General features: G+C 49.6%; 1 protein-coding gene across 2 annotated transcripts; it reads right to left on the bottom strand.

Annotated features, from left to right (window-relative positions):
• Positions 1–963: 963 nt before the first annotated feature.
• Positions 964–19,802, bottom strand: Nuak2 (NUAK family kinase 2). 2 transcript variants are annotated; one of them, XM_027417643.2, is made up of 8 exons: positions 17,955–18,094; positions 16,941–17,036; positions 9,100–9,220; positions 6,430–6,581; positions 6,100–6,165; positions 4,449–4,568; positions 3,822–3,954; positions 964–3,018 (listed from the first exon to the last, which is right to left on the bottom strand). In XM_027417643.2, the coding sequence occupies exons 3-8, from the start codon at positions 9,140–9,142 to the stop codon at positions 1,955–1,957; spliced, it is 1,578 nt and encodes a 525-aa protein (XP_027273444.1). In that variant the 5' UTR covers positions 9,143–9,220; positions 16,941–17,036; positions 17,955–18,094; the 3' UTR covers positions 964–1,954. The 2 variants fall into 2 exon arrangements, with proteins under 2 accessions (XP_027273444.1, XP_027273442.1); XM_027417641.2 differs by lacking the exon at positions 16,941–17,036 and having other exon boundaries at positions 17,955–19,802.
• Between the last annotated feature and the right edge of the window lie 1,704 nt (positions 19,803–21,506).

Here is a 21,506-nt window from a genome sequence, read left to right on the forward strand (position 1 = left end):
CAGTCCTGGGACCTCAGGCACATCTGCTGTCACTCAAGCAGTGTGTGTGTGTGTGTGTGTGTGTGTGTGTGTGTGTGTGTGTGTGTGTGGACTATCCTATCTTAACCCCATAGTGGCCCAGCCCTCCCTGTGTCGTCCGTACCCACGCTGTGACCTTTCTCTAGGTATGAAGGAGGCCCAAGTCTTCATCTGGCAAATGCCCCACACTGGGAGGACAGGTGGGTTGTCTAGCTGGAAAACTGGAGCCAGCTAGAACTGGGAGACTAGGGGGTGAATACCAGAGTGTGTCAGAGGTGGGGGTGGGGAGAGGGCCGGCTTGGAACCGAAGCCAACCAGCTGCTTGCCTGCACTTTGTCCTCTGTCCTCCCTGTCAACCAGTCCCAGAGGCCAGCAGTTTCTCAATGGAACAGGCTGCTGGGACAGCTCTGTAGGGGGCTGAGGGACTGTCCAGGGAGGGTGGACATTCCAAGCATTCTTCACTTCCTTCCAGAGTCGGGAGCGAGGGCCTGGCAAGAAGCTGTCCAGTACTGGAGAAAAAGGAATTTCTTTAGAGGGAATAAAAACTGTGGGATAGTCTTCAGGCAGCAGGGCCTGAAGGGGGGAGGGGAGCAGCATGAGAGGGGCGGGGCTGGGGAAGGGAATCAGCCGGACAAATTCACCTGACCTATTTCTTCCGTGAGTACTAGGGAAGGAGAGAAAAACCCGGGACCCTGGGCCAAAGCTTTTCTTCCGGAATGCTTATCAGGGTCAGGCCCAAGCAGGTGGACTGGGTGCTTTGGAGAGGGTTTTTTGTTTTATTTTATTCTTTTTCTAGGGACTGAGAGTACACATTAAACAAAATCCGGACCACCCAGCCGCACCTCCAAAGACTAAACAGAGTCTGCGTTGCACCTGTGGCAGCCCAAGAGGAAAGTATCAGAAGGCCTGAAGATGTGAACGACATCTCACAAAGAGAACAGGAGATTGTTTTTCCAGTCACCATGCTGGTTTTAATGGACTGAGGTTTATTTGGCCACAGATTCGGGAGGGTGGACAGCCTCCGGTGTGAAGGGCTCAGACAGCCAATCCAGTGCTCAGGACCTAAGTTTGAAAAAGCCAGCCCCACACTCCCCACCATTGGAGGTACATCATTGCCAAACACTTCTGTACATAGATGTCAATGGCACAGTAGCTTTCCTGGGAACACAGCATTCACATTACTGAAAGCAGCACAATTCACAGAGAGAGAGGGAGAGAGAGAGAGAGAGAGAGAGAGAGAGAGAGAGAGAGAGAGAGAGAGAACCAAAAAAATAAATAAATCAGCACATTCTAGGTCCTGTTAGCCTGAGAAATAGACACATCCATCCACAGTCTAGATATCAGGAGCAGCTTCAAGGCAGAAGCTCAAGTCTTTGAGGTCTGAGGTGGGGTCCAGAGGCATCTGGTCCCCTGAGATGAAGCCAAACAGCAGCCTGAGTCTTTTCAGGTCTCTGAGATCCACAGCAGGGAGGGACACTGGGTGGCTGGGGCGTGGGAGATGGGAACAAGAGGCTGCTTCCTCTTTCAATAACGGAGGCAAGGTTACTCCAGAATACCCCACGCATGTCAGGGTTCCAACTCTGGTGGTTGGTGGAAACAGGAACTTGTATGAAGATTCACCCTGACACTGGCAAAGAACAGGTAGGAAAATGCACCATGGGTAATACTCATGGCATAGAGGAGGTAGGCACGGACTGAGTGCTCTTCAGGTCTCCGTGGCCCCACTAACACATCCTGGCAGCCTTGGTTCCGTGGGTCCCCTGCCACACTCACACACATCAGTATCATTTCCTTCCTCATCTCCCTGCTTCATCGGGCTGAAGTCATGGAGCCCTTGATACACTTTTGCTCCCCCAGTTTTCCCAGGAATCCTATCTAGGGTTCCTCTGCAAACCCTCTCAGAGCTCACCCCAAACTAGGGCACTACCTCGCATCTTCAGCTGAGCTTTGAACAGATTCCTAGGGCTTGTCGGTAGGCTGCTGTCACCTCTTGGCAGTCTGTCAGAGAAAAGCAGCTATCGCCCAGGGGCTCCTGCCACCATCGCCTCAGGCCTTCTGAGGGCGGCTGCTCAAGCCCCCTCAGGTTGTCCACAGATACACAGCCCCTCAGTGGGGTTTCAGGGAGCCGGTCAGGCAAGTCCAATTGGTCAAAGGACTCGGAAGACAGGATGCTGTCCTCACTCACAGCCCCTGAGGGGCGGCTGGCCCGGGTTACAGGGTGAGGGGAGGCCAGTTGGTCCAGGGAGCCAAAAGTGCTCGGGGTGGTGCTCTCTAAGGCTGTGCTCGAGAACTTGCCATTGAGTTTGAGAATGCCCTTTCGGTGCAGGAGGTGCCCTGCAGCTTGTGAAGACTTCTGCTCCACGGGGTCCCCATTCACAAACACATCACCAGCAGCGTCTAAGAGTTCCCCTGACTCACTGGGCTCTGGAGAGGAGTAGTAGCCAGACTCACGCTGCCGAGACTTCTTGAGGATGCCCTTCCTCGGGAGTAGGGCTACAGCAGGGACAGGCTGCCCCGGGGTATCAGGCACTGGGCTGAGTTCCTGAGGGTCCTCCTGTACCACCCCTGAGGAGGTAGAGGCCTTTTTCTTGAGAATGCTTTTTGGTAGCTTGAGGCTGCTCTTGCCGGGACGAGGGGCGGTGTCCTCAGCTGGGTCACCCTGCAGAGTCTGAGCCATGTCGTTCTCTTTACGGGACTTCTTAAGAGAATGTTGTCGTTCTAGCCCAGGAACAGTGCTTCCACCTCCTGGCACATGCTGTTTGAAGAAGCTGCACACCTTGGCCCCGTTCTCCAGGAGGGGGCGGGAGGAGCGTCGTAGCCAGTCGGCCATGGAGGCCCGGCCAGAGTCACCACCAAGGTGCCCACTCTCACGCAGAGCTTCCTGTTCCCCAACTCTGGTGGTATAGCCCCAGTTGACCCACCAGTGACTGGCTACATCCTCCAGTGTGGCCCGTCGGGTGGGGTTCACCATTAACAGCCACCGGATCAGGCCACAGGCATCTGTAAAAACAAAAGCAAGGGCTTCAGTTTGATAGGACAAGAATGGGACCCAAAGTCCTCTAGCACAGGCCTGTCTCATGCAGGTACTGCTCATGTTTCTGAGTTAGATCAGTACATTCTCTCCTTGGGCTCTATACAGGTTCAGGCCCACTTTCTAGGGCAACTTTCCTGGACAGACTCAGTCCCACAAGCTCTCTTTATCAGCCCTTGTTTCTATGTCAGTATTTTCTTTCTCTACCAAAATTCAATTCTCTGAGGACAGGGACTGTGCTTAAGGATAAGGCTCTTGAACACATCTTCCTGCTCTCTGTATCATATGCAAAAGGTCAGATTTCTTAGGAGAAGGAAAAAGGCAATACAACTATAGCAAAAAGGATTAAGCTGGGGCTTCGAAAGCACTTCTTTGTTTTTTTGTTTTTTGTTTTGTTTTTTGTTTTTCGAGACAGGGTTTCTCTGTGTAGCTTTGGAGCCTATCCTGGCACTCGCTCTGGAGACCAGGCTGGCCTCGAACTCACAGAGATCTGCCTGCCTCTGCCTCCCAAGTGCTGAGATTAAAGGCGTGCACCACCAACGCCCAGCTCGAAAGCACTTCTAAAGCAAGCTTATAATAAAGAAGGCTGTCCCCTTCCTCAGAGGTCTCAGACTGGAGACAACAGTGGGGTGCACCCTAATCTTCCCTGGGGGGAGAGGGGGTCTCTATGGACTTCTGCCTTCCTTATCACCAATGTCTAGTCACTGTCTCAGGAATCAAGGACTGTGACAGTGCACCCCATGCTCCCAGCCTTGTCACAGATCTCACTCACCAGACGGCTTGGGGGGCTCACGGTAAGCCCCACTGCTGATTTGCTTCACCAGTGTTTTATGATCCTGCCCATCAAAGGGCATGGTGCCATGCACCAGAATGTATAGGAGAACTCCCAGAGACCAGCTATCCACCTGAAAGACAGGGCAGGGATGCTCAGCAAAGACACAACTTGTGGCGCAGACGGGAGGGCTGCCATCCATATCTCCAACACAACGGTCGATGTGAAGGAGATATCTGGAGGCTTCCTCTTACCTCACCTTGTAATCAGAGGTTAGGTAGGGGAGGCAGCAGAGGGGTCAGGATCTCATAAGAACAGATACTGCCAGTCACTTCCCCTGGGAGGGTCAGTCACAAGCATAGGAGCAGTGGCCAGGACATCGCCATCATTCTGGGTCAAGGTGGGGTGGCTAGACTGAGTGCCAGGAAGTGATGAGAAACAGGGGACAAGAAGGAGACAGGATACCAGGAGACCTCAGTTCTATGACAGCTTTCTACTGTCTCAAGGCTTGGCAAATCATTGCCTTGTAGGGGCCTTAGTTTTGTGCTCTGAAAAAGGATGAACCTAACAACTAGCTCAACCTGCCTGACCTGGACTAAGGGATGCTAGCAGGAGCACAGCTCTTACCTCTGGGCCCACATAGGGCTTCCCATTGACAATCTCAGGTGATGCATAGAGAGGGCTCCCACAGAATGTCTGGAGGAACTTGCCTTTGTGGTACAGGTTGGAGAGGCCAAAATCAGCAATCTATAGGGTTGGAACAAGCACAGGTCATGCCAAAGGTTGAGTTGTTCATAGCTCTTGGCCATCATCTCTCCAGATCCTGGGGAAAGTCAGGCCCTGGTAGAAGGGGAGGGACTCCCAACCCACATCTTATAGCTCAGGTCTTGAAAGACAGTGCTCTAAGGCCCTCAATGGGCAAGCAAGGGACCTGACACAGTGACCATGTGAAGCCTGAGATGACCTTCTGAGCAAAAGACTTATCTCCATCCATATCTGGACAGGAGCCCAGGGTGGACATGTATAGCTGAGATGGAGAGGAGGGGAGAGAGGAGGAAAGGAAGGGAGAGGAGTGGGAAGGGGAGGGGGAGAGGAGAGGACAGGGCTGTTCACAGCCCAGGAGGATCCCTGGGATGCAGGAGGGGAGAGAGGAGGAAAGGAAGGGAGAGGAGTGGGAAGGGGAGGGGAGGGGAGGGGAGAGGACAGGGCTGTTCACAGCCCAGGAGGATCCCTGGGATGTCTGATTTTAGTGGCCTGAGAGGTTCTAAGGCTATCCTCTTTCCTATCTATCCTCAGCTAGAGGTGGAGGCCAAGACCCTGGAGTTATCTGACCCTTCACCCCCATCAAAGGGTCATGTGTGCAGGGTGGAGAGGCCTATTTATGAAACTTTGGCTCCTTTGTTTATAGCTTTATTGGCGTCTTATCAAGCAGTTGCCAGGTGAGCCTATAATAATGTTGATGATTGGTACCAGCAGAACCTCTGTGCTTGTCTAGTTCATGTGTGTTTACAGGCTCTGGCCTCTCTTTCCTGTCAGCATCAAAGAAACCCGACCTGCGTCAGGAACTGGCTGGATAAGGGCAACAGACTTAGTACCAGGATATCTCAGGACACACAGGTCAGCAGCCATGGAGTGACCTTTGTCCTGTGTCAAGTAAATTCCAAGCAGGGTCAGATTATGTCACTCTCCCAGTTGTTTGCCAGGCTATTCTGTCACCAAAGTCAGCAACTGCCATCTTTCCCTTTCGGCCTTGAGACCCTAGTTTATCTCCTTGGCATGAAATTCTGACTGACATAAATCTAGCTGCAGCAGCATGGGAATCCAGCAGTTGTGGGAAACAGAAAGTGAAAGAAGCTATAGGGTGTCTCGACCGAAGAAAATTAGGCTGTGTTTGCAGGTCTATGTACAAGCACACAAGCAAGCAAGGGGAAAGAGGCTCGGTACCTGTCATCCCAAAGTTATCAGTAAAAAATTGACCCTAGATTAGCCCCTTGCCACCCTTGTGACATTAGAAAGACACTGACCTGAAAGGGAGAGACTTTGTTTCAATTCCTGCCTAACTAACCCCCCCCCCCCGCCAGTCACTAGTGGGGGATCTTCCTTTTGGGGCTCAGTGTCCCGTCCATAAGGAAGTATTGGGGTGGATGATGACTGAGGTCCAGGGTTTGTTTAGCTTAACTTCAGGGACCCCTAAGCACTCAGAGCTGCTTGACTGGAGACAGAACAGAAAACTTAGGGTGGGACAGAGAAGCTTCTAGAAACCAGGAGTAATGCTTACCTTGATATTTCCATTGGCATCTAGAAGGATGTTCTCCAGCTTGAGATCTCGGTGAACAACCCCGTTCTAAAAGGGGAAGGGAAACCGAGTCAGGAAACATCACCAGGAAAGGGAAGGGGACAAGGGACCTAGTCTAGAAAACTGAATTAACAGAATTGAGACCAGGCAAGCTGGAGCACATAAATTCACTGACATAGTTGAGGAAATCATAGGCCCTTCCATGATCAAGAGAACAAAGCCAAAGATACCAGCATTCCTTGGTCTGAGAGTCCTGAAGCCTTTCTGGTCTAAACCAGCCTTAGAGCCCCAGAGACACCAGTGGGTACTTGCCTGGTGGCAGTAGTGCAGGGCGGAGACAATCTGTCGGAAGAAATGCCTGGCGTCCCGCTCACTCAGCCGTGGCCGCTCACTGATGTAATCATACAGATCACCCCGGCTGGCATACTCCATGACAATCACAATCTTGCTGCTATTCTCAAACACTGGAGAGGGGAAATGAGAATGTCAGGCCTCCCAGAGAACACTGTCCCACCATGGGCCACAGTCTCTTCCATAGCCTGAACCCAGATAGGACCTCCCTCTGGAATATCTGCCACAGGGCCAGGGGCCTCAGGGCAGCAAATAAGGGTAGGAGAAGAGGCTCCAAGGTTCAGCATCTTCTAGGACCAGCAAATCAAGACCTGAGGTCAGTGGCTAAGTTTAGGTCTTCAAGAACTCTGCAAACTTCCAGGCGGGCAAAGATCGCACTGCTAGAAATAAAAAGCAGGGCTCTTTGATTCTGACCCTATACTTCTTCATCTTATGACCTTAGTCAAATCTCTACCAGATCTATCAGAGTTACTGGCCGTACTTCAACACATTTTCATGCCGCTGTGTTTCCTCCTTTGAGAGCAACCTCACAGGACTGGGTAAGAAACAGGTAGGCAATCAGTGACAAGTATCTGACACACAAGAAAGTGCTCAGAAAATGGAACCTATTGCTATATTCAGTGTCCTCGTGTCTAATTCTAAAAACTGAGACCCGCCTTGTGACAGTGGGAGTTAAGACAGTCCTCACTCCTGACTTGCCATTCGGAGTACCCAGGATGTGGTCAGAGTGCACATGGCCTCAAACACAGAGGTAATCTATAAATATGGGGTAATTAATTGGCTGTCTGGCTTCTTGGCAGTCAGCCCACCCCAGTTAGCCCATCTCCATGTGTAGGAGGGGCTGTCTCACCACTCCAGGCTGTGTCCTGGCTCCAGTCCTCCAGAAAAGTAGAAAAGAACTGGCTCATCAAACTGGCCCTTCAGCTGCTGTCAGAACATGCTTGTCTATGACATTGCACCTTGTGTTAAACGGGTCCTATGAGTTTGGCTTGCTTGGCCAGCCCCAGAGCTATTGCTGTCTAGCCTCTAAGATGAGTCCCCACTCCCTGATGTCAGCTACAGGGCCAGAAGAAGGCTTGTAGTGTTGTTTTGCAGGTGAACAGGGTGACCCAGGCTCTTAAGGGTGCCTGACTGAGACTCCACTCATGTGAGTCTCAGTTTATAAGCAACCTTTATGCTAGGAAACAAAGATAAAGAGCCAGCACCGTGCATCTGGGGGAACATTTAGATTAGAAATCCGTCCCAGCGTTCCCCCAGCCCCAAACACCTAAAGCCCTATAGAAAGATAAAGATGAATCTGGAGGAACCCTTCACACACCCAGTAACATTAATGCCCTGTGTCTGCACCATCACACACACACACACACACACACACACACACACACACACACACACACACACAGCCAATCACCAAGCTTGGGCTGCCCACTACTCCCAGAGGGAAGAAAAGAGAAATACAATTAGCCTTTTCAGCCATTTGTTTGTCTGGGCTCCTCATAGGACAGGCTCAAGCCACAGGGTCATAACAATAGCTTTGCCCTTTATCATTCCTATGAACCCAAGAGTAGAGACATCTCTGTTCTTCCCACCAGGAATCTTCATACAGAAAAAACACTCTAGACAAATCCTCAGGCTCTCTTCCTCCCCTCCCTCCCCACTTCTCTCCTCCTGCTGTCCCCGTGATCTCATTTAGCTGATGTTACATAAAGACTTGAAGCAGACAGGTGAATGTGGGTGGGTGTTCTCCCTTCTTCCCTCGTCACCCTCTCCTGCTCACTTTGTTGTCTGGGCCACAGGGAGGAGGGCAGCCAGAGTGATCAAGCCAGACTGATACCAGAGGAGAGAAGGCCAAGAGAGACAAGAAAAGGTAGAGTGAGCCCATGGCAGGGGTGATTTGGGGGGCACAGGAGGACTAGGAGACCTGGCTAACAGACGAGTGATGAACAGCACCCACACACCCGAGACAGGTGCAGACTCTGACATTTCAGCCTTCCCGGGGTTGCTAAGGATCTCATGGGGTTGGAAGGCAGTGCTATTAGGGAAAAACTCAATAACAAGGACAAAAAGTTTGCAGTCTGGGGTGAGTAGGCAGCTCAATTTATAGCATTTACCTAGCAAGTGCTATGGGATTCTAGGTAGGACCCCCAGCCATGCTACAAACACACAAACAAACCTACAGCTTTTCCACTTACAGAGTACTCATACAGCTGGATTTTTGCAACCACCCTTTGATATAAATGGGACTATTCCATTTTGCAAAGGGGAACTAATGCCCAGTTCTTAATGAGTGTTCAGTGTCATGTGACAAGGTTTTGAATCTAGCTTTTGCAACTCAAAAGCCTTTATCATTCTTACTTCTTCTTTTTTAAAAGACCATTATTTGTTTAAGTTATGTATTTACTTAAAGGGAGGGTCCTGTTATGCAGCTTAGGCTGGCCTCGAATTTATATTCCTCCTGTCTTAAGCCTCCTGGGGCTGGGGTTACAGGCATCACAGATGGATTACAGGCATGTACCAGTGGGTTCGTGTTGTTGGCAGTTCTGACTTCTACACACACACACACACACACACACACACACACAGACAGAGACAGATCCATGACTCCCAGTTCCAAATGTCCCACAATTATACCTTCATGAATGGCAATGATGTGCGGATGGTTGAGTGATGACATGATTTCAATCTCCCTCCTTATATGCAACAGATCCTGCTCATCTTTGATTTTGTCTTTCCGGATTGACTTGATGGCCACCTAGGAAAAGAGGATGCCCAAGATTAAGGAGAAAGATCTAGCAGGCAGAGACATCCCTGACCCTGGTACTCTGCCTGCAGCTGCAACTCAAACCACAGAATGCACCAAGAGAAGCCACCCCCCTTTACCAGAGCAGGTGACAGGAACCTGGAGATGGCCTTGTCTAGAAAAGGTTCTCACTTGGGTCCAGTGCAGTCCATGCAAGAGGAAGCAGCACTGACCAATGGCCTCATTTTCAAAGTCTACCAATGAACAAGAAACATAACAACCTACACCTGTGAGGTTTGACACTTTGGGATTTACAAATCAAATACATACATTACACCCTAAGGACAAGGATCTGGCACAAATTAGAAGTGAATACTTCTGTGTTAGTAACTTACTGCAGTAGTAAACAAACTGGTCCTCACAACTCTGGGAATTAGGTAAAGAAAGCATCCTTACTCTTTCACAAGTGAAGTAACTGGAACCCAAGAGGCTAAGTGCTTTCCTTAAAGCCACAGCCACTGACTAGTGCAACGGGCAACCTGATTCTGAGTTTAGTCCTTTTTCTGTCCCGAACTCCAGTTTGCTATAAACAACCATTTGGTAGCCCAAAATTACAACCCAAATGCCTATCAACAGGCGAATGGCTAGACAAAATTTGGTATTAATCAGTCAGAAAAAGGAATGGAATTCTGATACCTACTATAACATGGCTGAACCGTGAAAGCATACTCAGTGAAATAAACTAGTCACACAGAGTGATAAATATGTGATCCACTTTCATGAGGTACTAAAACAAACAACTGTATGGACAGAAAATAGATCAAAAGTTACCAGGAATATAGGGCTAAAGGGTGGCATTGGGTGGGTGGGTAGAGGGTGAGGGCGTTATTATTTAATGGCCACAGCGCTTCTATTTGGGATGACAAAAAAAAAAAAAAAAAAAAGGTTTTAGAGGTCTAGAGCGATGTCTCAGTAAGAGCACTGGCTTCCAAAGGATGTGAGTTTGGTTCCCAGCACCCACATGGTAGCTCACAATCTAGTTCCGAGGGATCAGATGCCCTTTGCAGATAGTTGCACAAACACACTCAGAGAAGATGCCCATACACATTACATACAAAAAATTTAAAAAGAAAGCTATTTTATACTGTGATGATTTACAATATTGTGGATATATTCAATATGCTAGTGAATTATACACATAAAAGTAGTTAAAATGGGAACTTTTTATACATCTATTTTTCCATAATTAAAAAGGTCACCAAAAAAACAAAGGAACCACTCTCCACAGAACAGACTTTGAAGTCCAGGTAAGGAATGTCCCTTCCTTCCCAACAAGTAAACAAACAACTAGATAGACAGTCCCCTGGGATTTGGTGTCTTACTCTGTGAAGGTGGGACATGCAATGACTAACCCTTCCAGCTGGTGTGTGGTGGCCTCAGGAAGGGTGGGTACAGAGCAACCAGAGGAGCTACAGCTCAACACCTAGGAGCCTCAGTCTCCCTGATCCACAGCATTCAGTAGTGGCTCTAGGATGAGGCATAGCCAGAGTGACTAATGGGAAGCCATAGAGCCAGGACCCAGGGTGCCTGAATCTCAGGTTCTGTTCTGGTGGCTTTTGGCAAGTCCCACCCTCTCAGAGCCTCAGCTGCCTTTCTGTGAGCAAAACTGACTGCACTTAGTCTGGGGGTGCTTTGCTGCTCCGAGTCTGAGAAGTGAGCTGTACACAAGCCAGGGGCCCTCAGAGTCTGGGTGAGGGTTGGGTGTCCCAAGCCAGTCAGTTCCTGGCAAGTTCCGTCCAAGGACACCAACAGAGTGGTAAACACAAGACTTCCTCTTCACACAAGTAATGAGAAATATGAAGGCCCAGACTGAGGTAAACAGCTCCTCATTCAATTTCCCAGGAGGACCGGCCTCCCCTCTGGATTCAAAAGGAGACAGAAAGGAAACCCCAGCCCAAGGGGTGGGGCTCTAATCCACCCTTTCATGGGCTCTGGAGGTAGACAATGGCTTCTGCTCTCGGGACAGCAGGCTCTTTGGGCTTGTGCTCCCCACTGACAAGAATGTGGAATAGCCCTAATCCTGTCAGAGGAGTTGCTCACAATGCCCACAGCCCCGTCTCCCCGGCAACGGGCCATGGATGGCGTGCCCTCCACCCCATCCTGCCCTAAAGCAGCAGTGCTGAAAGGGGGCAGGCCCCATTCTCACCCTCCCCGGAGCAGGGTAGGGAGGACAATGGCAGATGGTCACCATGGAGCCTCATCCCCGAGAGGCCCAATGCAGGGGGATGCTGCAGATGTGAGCACCCGGCTGCTGCAACCGGCTGCTCTAACTCCACTCATCTCTCCCAGGGCAGAACAGGGGAGCAGGGCACAGGCCTTGAATATTCCTTCAACTAGGAGACACCTCTCCTGCATTCAACACTGAGCAATACTCCCACACCCCTCTTCTCCACATCACTTTCTCACCCTGAAGGGGAGATTGCCTAGCTTGCTCTCTCCTCTGTAAGTCTTTGTTCGTAAAAACCAGACAATGAGTAAAGGGCTATTAACTCTTTAGAGACAAAGATCTGTCTCTAAATAAAAATATATTAGTAGGCAGGAGAAACAGTCATATGTAAACACACACATCACTATCTAGACAACTACAAATGCCTGAGAGCTGAAAATGCACCCAGGCAAAGACTAGGCAGGTGTTAGGTGCACAGTTGTGTAAACACAAGTGTATGGAATACTGAGATGACACCACAGGCTTAGGGACACAGCCCTAAAAGCAGTAAGAGTTAAAAGAAAGGAGTTTCCAAAAAGATTTAGAGGGTGCTAGGAATATTTGGTATGGCCAGTGGGCACACAAGTAAAACCTCAAGGCCCATTTCTTCTAACCTTAGAAGGCCTGAAATTCTAATTTGCTTCCCAGTTTCAATCTCCTGCAAGACATGAGAGGGGCGAGGAGTAGGTTGCTGAACCCCTAGTTATCCACAGTGGGTCCTAAGAGATCCTGTATAGCACTTCCTAGGAAAAAGACATGGTATCAGTCCTCCATGAGTCCCCCAAACGGTGACAGACTAGGACTGATTTAGCACTGCCTTGGTGGGGCTAGGCCACTGTTTCCAAACTCTCCCAGCCCTAGTATGTCGAAGTAAATTAGATATAGTACCACTCTAGGCAAGAAAGGGCCCTGTGTGCAAAGAGTCTTTAACACCTATACACTAGCGAACACTCATTACACATACCTATTGGCTAAGTACCTGGGTGATCTTTGCCTGACGGAAACAGCGACCAGATAGGGTTTCCCCGATCCCTTCCCTCTCAGGCCTGGGTGGAGTCCACCTCAGTTACAAGAACTATTTTCTGGGGACCTTTGTTCAACCCTGCAAGGTAATTGGCAACTGTGCCTTAGGACAAAAATAAACTGACTACCGCCTAGGAAGAGGGTACAAACTAAAGACAGGTACCCAGACCCAGAGGGAGGATGGCCACATGCCAGGGTCTTTGTTTGTCCTGATATATTATATTTTTCTAGTGTAGTAAACTTATTACTTTTGTGTCTGCATGTTTTGTTTGCATGTATATGCATGTGCACCATGTGTGAGCCTGGTCCCAGGGAGGTCAGAAGAGGGCGTCAGGTTCCCTAGAACTGGAGTTATGGATGGTTGTGAACCACAGTGTAGGTACTGGGAATTCAAACTGGGTCCTCTGGAAGAGCAACAAGTACTCTTAATCACGGAGCCATCATTTCAGCTCCCTGACACAATTATTTACACCGTCCCTTTTACTCTGAAGATTACCCATATCTAATCAATTTATTATATGTCCACCACACTCTGAGGCAGAAGAAGGATAAACCAGCCCAATGATGATCCTTTATAGGAACACACGGCCAGTCAAGTGGACCCTATGAACCCAGGAGCCCGATTCACACTTGTCTGTCTCAAGCCATGCAACTCAAGGCACATAAAATTAGGATAATCTGGCTAACTGGGTTGTCTAGTTTGTTTATTTGATTAATTTATTTTTATTTTATGCAAATGGGTGTTTTGCCTACCTGCCATGTATATGTACCACATGCATCCAATGCCCATGGAAGCGAGAAGAGGGCCCTGGATCCCCCGAAATTGAAGTTACAGATGGTTCTGATTAGCCACATATGTTGGAACCCAAACTCAGGTCCTCTGCAAGAGCAGCAAGTGCTCTTAACTGCTGAGCTATCTCTCCACTACTGGGCTGTCTAGTTTTAATGTCCTCACTTGTGGAAGAGCTTGGGGAACACAAATGACTTTCTTTACTCTGGAGAGCATGGGAAACCAGCCCAGGAGCAAACCGTTTCACGTCTGGAAGGATAGATGAGGTTTTCAGCTAATACAGTAGGCTAGGAAAGGGCAAGAAGAACATTCCAGGCAGATCAGGGTGGAGCTCTAAGTTCCCTTCCATGATCCAGTATTCTGTGTAGCGCTTCTTCAGAAATGGGTCATTGCAGTGTCAGGAAGGTGCCATACAAGGGCTGATGCAAAGCCACCACACTTGGCCATGTTAAATGCCAGAGCATAATTCCTGCTGAAATCATCCCAGTGAATTTTCTTTTTTTGTTGTTGTTTTTTTTGTTTTTCGAGACAGGGTTTCTCTGTGGCTTTTGGAGGCCTAGAACTAGCTCTTGTAGACCAGGCTGGGTTCCTCCTGCCTCTGCCTCCCCAGTGCTGGGATTAAAAGCGTGTGCCACCAACGCCCAGCTAGCAGTGAATTTTCTTGTCTCTGAAGTTCTGCAAGTTGGTAAAGGCAGGAAAGCTAATTCCCCAACCTGATTTGCAAGCAGTGAACACTTCAGAAAGATAAACCAACTTCTCCAAAGTTCCTCCATGAACAGGACAGGACCACAATGGAGGACAAACTAGTATCTTGAAAACAAAAGTTCCTCGGAGGTGTACAGCCCTGCCTCCCACCCCTGGAGAAGGGACTATCCAGATCTTGCCATAGGCAGCATTGTATGTGCCATTCTTTCCCACTTAAAACATGCCCCAAGGAGGTGGTGCTGAGGCCCCATCGGTAAATACCTCCTCTCTCCCAGAGCTCAGATTATGAATGATCGGTCTTCAGAAGGTGATCAAAAAGGTTTAGGAGAAGGGGGTGGGGAGTAGAGATGCTGGTTCTGGGTGCTGAGAGAGATGGTACAAGTTGGGCATCTCTGGTCATAGCCAACATCCTTGACTCCTCTCTGGCCTTTCATGGAGAAGATGCTGTCTGGAAAGCAGGCAAGGAGCTGGATGATGACCCACTTAGATAGTGCAGGAGAGGTGAGACTAGGCAGCCAGCTGAGCAGTGGGGATGTGCCATTCTACCAAGAACTAGACAGGAATCAGGAAGAGGCTCTGTGGGTAACTTGAACCATCTCCCCTAATTCTATATAATGCCACCTCCTCCTAGACTCCTGCTAGCCCACTCTGCCAGGTTCCTGAGCAAGAGCTTCCCTGCCCTGTGCTTTTGTGTGGTTTGGCTGGAGACCAAGGACAAGAGTCGCCTGCAGCCTCCCTCCCTTGTTGCTGAGCAGGCAGGTGCAGGAGGAGCTGGGAGGGCAGCATCTTGCCCAACAAGCCTTTGGCTGCAGGCCAGCAGGAGTCCTCTGAAGTTGGCTGAATGAGAGATGAGGGCTTTGAACAAAGCAGAGACCATAGTGGGTCAACTCAAGAAGGCTGAACACAACCCATGCTCCTCATTGGGGCAGGAGAGGCCCAGAATAGGAGAACCTAGGCCAACGCCACCCTTCCTGAAGCAAAAAATAAATAAATAAAAATAAAAAAAAACCAATGTGTGTTAAATACTGTGCTAAGATTTACAGATATTGTCTTATTCAGTCCTAGGAGAGACCCACGACACAGGAATTATTATAATCTCCATTTTACAGATAAGGATACTGAGGAACAGAGGTCACGCATCTGGTGAGCAACGGGAAGCACCATTAGACACAGGAATATAGTGTCGTTCCTTCACCCACAGTCCCTCAACACAGTATTGAGAAGGGGGTTCCCAGTGACTTCTCCCACTCTAAATATTGCCTGGAGAGCTGGGGAGGCAGCTGGAGCTCGCTGATGGGATGACAAAGCAGCCAGGCAAGCCCAGGCTCATCTCAAAGCTAACTTCTAGACCAAGACTCAGCACTTGGTCATCCAAGACCTAGGGTGGACAAGTCTGGAGCTTATGTTGCAGATCTGCCATTATCCAGCTAAAAGACAAATCACTTCCCCTTCCTGGGCCTCAGTTCCCTCATCTGTCAACTAAGGGAGCAGATTCTCTCGGTTGTTTCCCAACGTTTTGAAGCCCACTAAGCAACTGAAAATGTAAAAGGAGCAGAAGCATAGAACTACCAGCTTAGGCTCCTCCCTTCCTGCCCCTCATGGCACCCCTTAGAGGTGAGGGAGACTTCCATGCAGATAAGACCACAGGCTTTGGTGGGGCCCCAGCATATGTTTTTCTCTTTAGGGAGAGGGGTTGGGTAGGGGAGCTGGGAGACTCAGCAGGAGGAAATGTCATTTGGATACCAGGAATGTGTCTGAGATCCAGAGCAAATATTTGTTTTTCCTCTGATGCCATCCTGGAGCAGTCGTTAGTCCCACCTCCCCGGGCTTCCCTGAAGATAGCCCTTTGGGACCCTCCTAACCATCTCTGCAAGTGGAGAGTGGGAAGTGGGCTAGAAACGTGGTGAGCAATTCCAGATGGACGTCACCCAGCAGGCTTCCCTGAGAACTGAACTCTCATCACGAACCTCAGTTCATCTGGGGAAGACATAAGCAACCCCATGTTCCTCTTCCCTACTGACACAGCTGAAGCATCAGGTCTCTCTTTAAGGAGAACAGTCAAGATATAGGGATGGATGGGTGGGGGTGAGGGCATTGCTCCAGGATTGAGAAATCATTAGCAGAGAGTTGCTTTCCAAGAAAGTGGGGGGACCCTGAGCAAACACTCAACAGCAATCCTGGGTGGTCTGGTTGGGGAGTTTCAGAGTAGACCTCACATTTGCTGATCTTGGCTCCTTGCACACAGCAAGACACATGAACCTGGGAGTTCCTTCTGAATTCTCTCAGTTTTGATGTAAAAGCCATCGAGGCCTGAATGTGATCTCTCTCTCTCTCTCTCTCTCTCTCTCTCTGTGTGTGTGTGTGTGTGTGTGTCTGTCTGTCTGTCTCTCTCTGTCTCTCTCTGTCTCTCTCTCTCTCTCTCTCTGTGTGTGTGTGTGTGTGTCTGTCTGTCTCTCTGTCTCTCTCTGTCTCTGTCTCTCTCTCTGTCTCTCTCTCTCTCTGTGTGTGTGTGTGTCTGTCTCTCTGTCTCTCTCTGTCTCTCTGTCTCTCTCTCTGTCTCTCTCTCTCTGTCTCTCTCTCTCTCTCTCTGTGTGTGTGTGTGTGTGTGTGTGTGTGTGTGTGTGTGTGTGTAAAAGACAGTAACCTCAGTGAAGAGCTGATGGGATCTCTGAACTTTGATCTCAGTTTTTCGGCCACTCTAGTTCTCTCCACCCAATTTTCCCACAACAAGAGACACAGGGCACAAGCCACAAGCAACAAGCAACTATTTTCAAGCTAAGCCCCTGACAAAGCTTGGGCCCAGCTATCTCAAGCCTGGAGCCTCTAGGGCCCTGGCACTTTACAGAAAAAGAAAGAAAGGAAAGCCAGGAAGTACACGATTGCCCAATAGCTGTAACCTGGCAGCAGGCAACTGGGGACTGTGCCAGGCTTTAGCAGGAAAAACATACTTGCTCCTATTGATGGGGCCATAATCCACTCCTTTCTCCAACATCCACTCTCCTTCACCAATGAAATGACTTCTTGAATTTCAAACCAGCTACTGGCTGCAAAAGCAAACAATTAGGGGAGGGGACCACTGCCATAGTCAATAGGGCAAACTATGGTCACACATACACACACACCCTTACAACCAGCACTCACTGGATCTGGCAAAACATAATCCCTAAACCACCTGCTCTGAGGCTTGCTACAGTATGAATTATAGACCTTTATAACACACTCTGCTTGGTGGGAAATGAGAGACTGGACATTTTAAACAAGTACCCAGCTAGTACTGCCTAGGCCCACTGAACTGGAGTGGGAAAACCACTGTTGTGTAAGTTTTGGTAGATTTGCTATCCTGAGGGGGAGGGGGATCGCTTTCCAGATATAAGCATCCATTCTCAGTACAAGACCTGTGATCAGGACCCACACTCCTTCTCAAGCAGCTTGTGAGATAGGCTGTGTTCTGTTTTTGCAGAAGGGGAAACAGAATACAAAGATTAAGGAACTTGCTCAAAGTTACAGATTACCATGGCGATTACACACGCATGAAATCAACTGGACAAGTTCCCCTAAAAGCTTCGAAATACAGTGGACCCGGCACCAGATCCTGGTTTTACATTTCCCAGAATCAAAGCCCATCATAACGAAACTTTGATTCAGTCTCGGCTGGAAAGGACCCAAGTGTCAATTCAGTTAACGATCTCTCCACACCTCATCCATCTACTGAGATCTGGTCCTTTCAACTTCCTCCTTCCATTCTACTCCGTAGAAGTTTGTTCCAGTGAAAATTCAAGTTAAGCCCCATCTTCTCAAACGACAGGCATCTGGTGCTGCTAAGGTTCTCAGGTCCACGAGCACTGTCCCTGAAAACCTGGGATAGACACATCTAAAATGCGCGCGCCAGGCAACTCAACCGAGGACACCGCGAGGGACGCCCTGTGAGCTCCCGGGAGCCGGGCGCTGCGAGGGGCACTCACCAGGCGTCCCGAGCTCTCTCGTGCCTTCTTCACCTTCCCGTAGGTACCCTTGCCCAGGGTCTCCAAGAATTCGTAGCGGTGTCGCAGGTTGTGTTTGTGATGGTGCCGCTTCACCGCCTGCTTCTTCATCAGGGGTTTGGGCGACTTGATGAGCCCGTCCGCCAGCGCACGGGCGCGCTCGGTAGCCAGGGCGGAGGCTGATGGAGCCTGGCCCGCGCGCCGGGGGAAGGCCACCGACTCCATTGTGCGGGACGGCGAGGCGGAGGGGGTCGGGTAGCAGCAGCGCGTGGAGAGCCTCGGGCTCAGAGGTCACAGCCGTACCCCAGCGCGCTGGAAAGCCTCGCGTTCCAAATTGCTATAAAACGTTTGGAGGGGGAAGGCCCTGGCCACGCCCCCTACTCCCATTGGCCCGCTTGCCGGCGACTCGTGACCAAGGCCTATGGCATTGGCTCACTGGCTCCTGCCCCGCCTCCTCCCCTTGGCTAGGCGCGGAAAGGTGTGAATGGAGCCCCGCCCACCTGGGCCCGAGGGCTCGGAATGCCAGAAAGGAGGTTGAGCCGAATTACTACTGAAGTGCTGGTCCTTACTTTTGAAGGCTCTCTGAATTGCTTTTGCCTCTAGATGGCGCCAACCTGTTCGATTGTGCAGTTTTCTGGGTTGTCAAGGGACAATCTGAGGGGCACTAGAAGGATCTAAGTTTTTCTCCACACGTAGTAATTTGCTTCTCCCAAGGAAAAAAAAAATCTGTAAAGCCATTTGATAACCTTTTCAGGCACATAAAGGAGAAAGTGAATAAGGAGATGGAATGGGATGAGGGCTGACTCCAGCTAAACATGGGTGGAGAGCTAGCTGCCCTGCAACTAAGTTCACCCGGCTGCTTGGATTCCATCAACTTTAAATGGACTCAGGAATCCAACAGGCCAAGTCCTTACCTCTTCTGGGGAAAAACAAAAGGATTTATAGGGTTGAGTGGATTCCCTCAAGAAGTGGTCGTCTTTATGGATTTTTCATTCTTGAAAAAAGTGCATCACACTCCAGGGACTTACTACCCTGTGTCCCTAAATCTATAAGGAGCTCGCTTCCTGGTCCCAGAGTTTCTTCCTGTGATTTTTAGCCAGAAGAGCAGGTGGTTGGGTATGAGATTTTGCTCCATTAGAGAGACCTGGAAGGCTAAGTCCAGAGCCCTCTTTTCTGTTGTAGAGAGTGAGTGTACTTCTACCAAAGGCCACACAGCTGGCAAGAAAGCCACAGAGCTGGGATTCTGATGATAACCTTTAGAGATGAGAACATAGGACAAGGGGACTTGCCCATCCTCCCGCCTCTGCATCACCTCATCTCCAGCTGTGTTTTCAGGGCTTGCAGAGAATCAGACAGAACCACATCCTCAATTATCAAGTTTTGTTGTTGTTTAATCTAGTATCTGCTCATTTTTCTACTTCTGCTCACCTTTTGAGTCTTTCCAGGGGAAATGACCGGTATCACCATGTTTCCCTGGAGCCCTCTACAGCCAGAAAAGATCCACCAGGAACCACCCTCTCTGAATCTGTTTTGCCCACAAACTGTATAGCTGTTTTGGCGTCCTATCTTCTGCCACCATGCCTTCCCATTCTGAGTGATCTGTGAAAGTAAAAAGGCCCAGGAGAAGTTTCATCTGACCTGCGATCTACATTGATAATGTGTGCCGGGTCCTGGAGGCCCATCCAGACCGATTTGGACTCTGAAGAGCAGGCTCAGGCTGGGAGACTGACATGAGAACTGGAGGGGGCTCCAGAAGAAAGGAGGCTAGTTTTTGGAGGCTCTTCCTAAAAACAGGGCTTTCAAAGCCGAGACTGAAGGGCTAATGGCAATTAGCTAGCTGGATCAAGATTTTCTCATAAGATAAACAGTTATTCAGAGGAACCCAAGATTCCCTTTTAGACTTAATCTAAAACAGATGGTGGTGCACACCTTTAATCCCAACACTTGTGAGGCCGAGGCAGGCAGAAATCTGTGAGTTCGAGACCAGCCTGGTCTACAGAGCAAGTTCCAGGACAGCCAGGACTACACAGAGAAACCCTGTCTCGAAAAACAAACAAAAAACCAAACCAAACCAAAACAACAACAACAAAAAAGACTTGATCTAGAAGCGTATCACTATTTTTTAAACATCTCCTGGTGTACTGCTGAGCAGATCAAGATGCCAGTGGATTCACACTGACCAAAATGGATGTAGAGTGGAGGCAGACAAACAGACCTGGCCATTAGAACTACTGAAAGGGGCTGGAGAGACGGCTCAGCAGTTAAGAGCACTGGCTTTGCCTTCCAAAGGACCAGGGTTTAATTCACAACACCGGTACTCTGGCCCACAACCAGCTACAACTCCTGTTCTAAGGGGTCTGGTGGTCTCTTCTGGGCTCCAAGGACCCCAGGCACACTTGTGCTGCACAGACATATATGCAGGCAAAGTAGCCCCACAAACAAAATAAACAACAACAAGACTATTTAAGAGCTACTGAATAGAGCAACCAAGTACTGGAACTCAACTTTTATTCTATAAAGGGAGGCTTGGGAGGTGGCTCAGTGACTCCAATCTTGGGTTTAGATGTTTGTATAGGATGTGCTGGGATGTCTAGACTGAGTAGGGAGCCACTCTTGGTCCTATCTGCTTCACACTCCAGCCCTAAGAAGAGGCACTTCTCACCCTCACACCCAATCATCAGCTAACTGCTTAAAGACCCTTGAGGAAAATAAGCCATCTGTGTACTTACTGGGAAGAAGTGTCCGCTCCTGTCCTCCTGCACACCGTAGTCTGAATGTGCCACATGTTGGGGACTGGGTGGGATGCGGGAGCACCTCAGATCGAGATACTACGGCATGTGCTAGGTGTAAGGTGTAGGCAGGAGCACGGATGAGAGGCTGCAAGGCTCTGCTGGGGGGCAGGGATGGGGAAGGGTGGGGAAGGCAGGTGTCAGGCACATCTTGGGGGATGACTAATAATTAGCTTCTCGCTCTCAGGAAATTTTCGGTTTAACAAGAGAAATAAGGTAAGTGCCCAGTTTACCCTATAATCTATGCTAGGAAGCAGAGGCCCTTCAAGGTGGTACGGAGTGCAGGTATAGGGCAGAAAAATTGGGTCTTACTTGGCTCAGGAGTTCAAGGGAGGGGTTTTGAGGGTGGGTGAGACTTAGATTAGTCTCAGGCATGGAATAGGGGTGTAGAGGGAAAGGAGCAGAGAAAGTCAATCGATATGCTCTCTGTGTAAATGACAGCCATAAGGATCCCAAAGTGTCTGCTCCCTGGGACTGTCCTGGTACAGATGCTCAACTTCTCCCTTTTTCTCAGGGAGAAGAGCAGCTGCAGGCTCAGCACACCACCCACCTCCAGCCAGAGACATTGGTCATTAAACTGCCTTTTCCTTAGAGCTCAGATGAGTTACGGTCCTGAGTCACCTTTTAACCCCGCCCTGTGGTGGACGGTAAGGCCTGGATGCGTGGACCTTGCCCTCTCAGCGGCTGGTGGAATTGTGTGAACAGGAAAGAGCCTGTTAGAGCTGGCTTTCCAAAACTAGGAGGT

Source organism: Cricetulus griseus, chromosome 5, assembly GCF_003668045.3.
Source record: "Cricetulus griseus strain 17A/GY chromosome 5, alternate assembly CriGri-PICRH-1.0, whole genome shotgun sequence".
NCBI lineage: Eukaryota > Metazoa > Chordata > Mammalia > Rodentia > Cricetidae > Cricetulus > Cricetulus griseus.